Source organism: Asparagus officinalis, chromosome 10, assembly GCF_001876935.1.
Source record: "Asparagus officinalis chromosome 10, Aspof.V1, whole genome shotgun sequence".
Classification (NCBI taxonomy): Eukaryota; Viridiplantae; Streptophyta; class Magnoliopsida; order Asparagales; family Asparagaceae; genus Asparagus; species Asparagus officinalis.
The window spans coordinates 62,960,623-62,964,899 of record NC_033803.1 but is presented as its reverse complement, the minus strand read 5'-3'; the positions used below and the strand labels follow the sequence as shown (position 1 = coordinate 62,964,899).

Here is a 4,277-nt window from a genome sequence, read left to right as displayed (position 1 = left end):
TTATTTGCACTCTTTCATGTCTCCAGCTTTTCTTATTTCACTTTTTATTAATTAAGCAGAAATTTAAGTGTTCACACTGCAGACAAATATCGGAAAAAACCTTTCAGAGTTTTAACTTTTTTCTTTTTCTTTTTCTTGGCATGAAAGTTGTTTTTAATTTTTTTTTATCTTTTCTCTGTATTAAAAAAAAAATCTGAGCATACAGCTCCAAACTCTGCAAACATAGAGCGACCTCTAGAGTTTGAACTGTCTTTGGCAAATAAGTCGCTAATCTGTATGTGCTCTAGATTTATTTGTTTTTATTTATTTTTCCCTTCCCTTTAAATTGTTAATTTGATGATCCTGAACTACAAAATCTTCAGGACAAGCAGTTAAAGTCAGCTCCTCGTCGAACTGTTGAATCTGAAATTGTTTCCGAACATATAAAGAAAGAAAGGGAAGCAGCAAAAGACGGAAAGCGACCTTACTACCTCAAAAAATGTTGGTCTCTCTCTCTCTCTCTCGCATACATATACACATACTCAAGTATACAAACATATGCACACAAATAGATACCATGCAGAGAAAAGCATGGGAAGTGACACTATTATCTCAAGAAGCATGGTTAGCGATTAGCTAACTTAGATTATTACTTAAGAAATATTGCTCTCTTTCTCAAACTAATAATTTATGTATGCAGCTGAAATCCAAAATAGGAAGTTGGTGAAGAAATTCGATGACCTCAAGGTATTGTACACCTCTAAGTGATAGCTAATTTGTGATTAGTGTTTTCCTTCATTTTGCTCATACCATCAATTTGCAGGCACATGGAAAACTCGAGTCATTCATTGAGAAAAAGAGGCGTAAGAATGCTTCAAAAGATCACCGTTTTATGCCATATAGAAAATCCAGTGAAGGTGTTCAGGAGTAAGAAGCTCAACTCCTTGTTTGAGACTTTTTATCCTTATTCTTACCTAGTCTTTTTGTTAAATTAGTCAAATTATGGTGAATAACTGTTAATTAAAAAGGATCCCCACAAATCATAACCAAATTTTGCGCTCAAAAGCAATTAGGTACCTGATTCCTGGCTTACAAAATTGTGCAAGAGAGTGACTTGATCATGCAATTTAAACTCCTGTGACGAAGATGGTCTGAGCCCTGGATAATTCTAGATGTATTAAGTAAAGTCTCAGGTAAATCTGGAAGAAATGGCGACTTAACATAGGAAATTTTATGTATTTTAGGCCGTAGTACCACAGGCAAAATGCTAGATTTTGCAAAATAGAAATAATCGGTTGCTGTTGGAGAACACTGGTCTACCTTTGTTTTCCTTGTTTATCCCTTTCCACAAGGTTTTAAGGAATTCCTGCAAACAATGTTGTCTTTGCTAATCCTGACTTAACAATGCGAGTAAGTTCTGTGAGCTATATGCCAAAGAGCACTGAACAATGATTTTATAGATTAAGTTTGAAGATAGTTTCATGATTTTGTTTGTAAAAGCAGCTCCTGTTGATTTTCAAATTAACTGTCTTCACCTTTCAGCAGCTAAGTTATTCATCATCCATGTTATGGACGTCGGCCAGATCAAGCTCTGTGGATTGTTTGATTTAGAAGCGGAGAAGTCCGTCAACAACTAAGCTTGTATTATGGTTGCTTATAAAGGTAGCTGATGCATTTCCCAAAATGAAAGTTTGTATGATCCAGTGCCTTCTTAGGCCTGACGAGATTAATCGAAATGAAGTTTGTGAACGGATTTCATACCCCATGATAAGAAGTAGAATATTTAGTACTTGTTAGGCTTTACGTACAGTATGTTGTGGAATTTGCTGATCAATGTAAAGATTGTATTTGCATGTGATAATACTAGTAAGATTGTTATTGTGGTAACTTGAGTAATACTTGTAAGATGGTTAGTTGCGGATATACAAAGTATTATTTCTGAGTTGGGCGCTTCTCTTTTCCCAGCTAAATATCGGAAAACCCTCCTTGGCTTTGGACAATTATCGGATAACCCTTCATAATTTCGAAAATATTAGAAAACCTATGAGAAAACCTATGAGAAAACCCCCGTAAACTTTGAGATTTTAGTAGTAAACTCCCCTAAAAGTGATGCTTTTCCGGGGTGATTTAGCTAAAATCTCAAGTTAAAGGGGTTCTCTGACATTTTCAATATAACGGGGGTTATCTGATCATCATCCAATGCCAAGGGGGTTTTCTGATATTTAACCTTTTTTTTCTGCCCTTTTGTAGATAGATTCTCTGAAAATGTTTCTGTTAGGGACGTTGAATACACGGGCGAGTCCTGGAATCGGCCCATAATTGTATGTTCACGCTCAACTTCGATTCTCATAACGAACGTTCAGAGCCTCTCCATTTTCCTATTTCCATAGATGATCCCAATCATGCTGATCTGTCCTTATAGTTATGTGACCCGCGAGTGAGCAATTCAAAAAATTTTTACTCTAGTTTAATTTCCGATACTTAACGAGGGGGCTTAAATTATTCATATACTTAAACTGCTGCTTTATAATTTGTTAATCCGTTTAAATTAACATTTTTTTCCTTTTAATGAATATGTCAAACAACTCATTTAGTCAATAGTATATGATAATAAGGATAAGCAGCTACAAGATTATCAGGAGATGTTGAAATATCTGGGCTATTATAGTGGAAATATTCTTAGTAACCGGGATGCAAGTTAAGTAGAGAATTAACTTGGCATTGCTTTGAATTCAGAAATCAAGTCACAATTACAAGGAATCACGTACGGGACCAGCACAAAACAAGTATGGTTGGTTCTTAGTTAGTTCATGAATCTGGAGGTGCATAATTCGTCTTTTTAACCCGTTAACTAAGGCTCAAGTCAAATCTCCCTCCGGTCACTACATTGCCGTGGATATCAGGGTATCGAGAGGGCGACGTCGGTGACGAATACACAGTTGAATTTGAAGGTGAATATCATCGGGACTCGAAACGTAGTGCGTGATATTGTTATGTAGAGACAAGGTACGTTATTACAGTCTATGAGGAGGAAACTAACTACGAAGATGTCATGCTGGTGACGATGCTCTCTTGCTGTAGGTTGGTGTCTGCTCGAGCAGGCCAAGAGGTATTGTTCTATCGGGGCAAGCTCGACGCTGTAGATGGTTTTCGTGCACTAGTAGCCGTTGATATATATAGGTCCTTCCATTAGGGTTACAACCATTGCTGCCACAAGAGACAAAGTATTTGATAACACAAAACAAACACAATTTCATACGTAACCTTTGTTTGTACAACGTCACCAACTTCGCATGCATATATCACGTAAATTAACATTTTTTAAAAAAAAAAAAAAAAAAAAAAAAACAAGATGACAGCTCGTTTGAGGACTGTGTAGGATGCATGGCTTCTGCTTGCTGGGAGGAGGCATAAGATTCTGACGGATTTGTGAGGATAATCGGTTGAGATTGAGATGTATCTACAAATATAACCTCACCTTGATCTCCCTGCCACAATTCCATAACCTACGGGCATATTTGCTCTACCTCTACCTCTGCCAGCTGCCTCTTGTGTTACATTTTGAACTTGAGACGTACCTCCAGAATTAGTTAAACAAGTCAATTTAAGAAATAATAAATTGTAAATCAACTTAATTAATATTTAACAATTAATACATTAGTTATAAAAAAATATCTCCTCCCAATGATCTTTTCTTTAGAAGGATTTATACTGGTGTTAATTGGAGTCTGAGTTCTTCTCATGTCAACTTCCCCTTCTCTCATTCTACTCTTACTCCCTCTAGGCCTTCCCCTTTTTCTCCTTTCACTTGGGCCCTCCACACTCTCTTGAGCTTGTGCTTCCTGATAAATAGATTATAAAATTCGACAAAATGCAGATAGGATTGTAAGTGCATATGAGCTCAATCAGGAGAAAAGTTAATACTAAAAAACTAAATAGAATCTACTTCTTGAGTGTTTGGTCTCATGGAATTGTTGGTGCTAGTGCATGACAATATCTCTTTGAATGCCCAACAGATATGATCGATGAACACCTCTAAGGAACCCCCTGCCTTGATGACTTGTATATTTGTTCTTTGGAATCTCGGTAATATATCATAGCCACCCCTTCTTTATCCCAAAACTTGATACCTTGAACATGATCCATAATCTTTGCACATGAGATCATGTAGCTTTTCTAATTTTTACCAATCAGATAAGTAGTCAACTGGATTTTTTTTCTCATGTATATAGTGTTGGAGTTATAACTTAAAAACTTGGGTTTGTAGAGGAAAACTTTAGTCCCACATTGGAAAAGAG

At 36.4% G+C, this 4,277-nt stretch overlaps 1 protein-coding gene across 2 annotated transcripts in view; it reads left to right on the top strand.

Annotated features, from left to right (window-relative positions):
- Nucleotides 1–1,923, top strand: part of LOC109825046 (ribosomal RNA processing protein 36 homolog) — a 21,275-nt gene extending 19,352 nt beyond the window's left edge. The window contains exons 7-10 of one of the 2 annotated variants that reach the window (XM_020391743.1): nucleotides 363–480; nucleotides 680–726; nucleotides 803–906; nucleotides 1,525–1,923. In XM_020391743.1, the coding sequence (XP_020247332.1) occupies nucleotides 363–480; nucleotides 680–726; nucleotides 803–906; nucleotides 1,525–1,528 (273 nt within the window). In that variant the 3' untranslated portion in view covers nucleotides 1,529–1,923. Of the gene's footprint in view, nucleotides 1–362; nucleotides 481–679; nucleotides 727–802; nucleotides 907–1,521 lie in introns of both variants that reach the window. The other variant, XM_020391742.1, reaches the window with a different exon arrangement.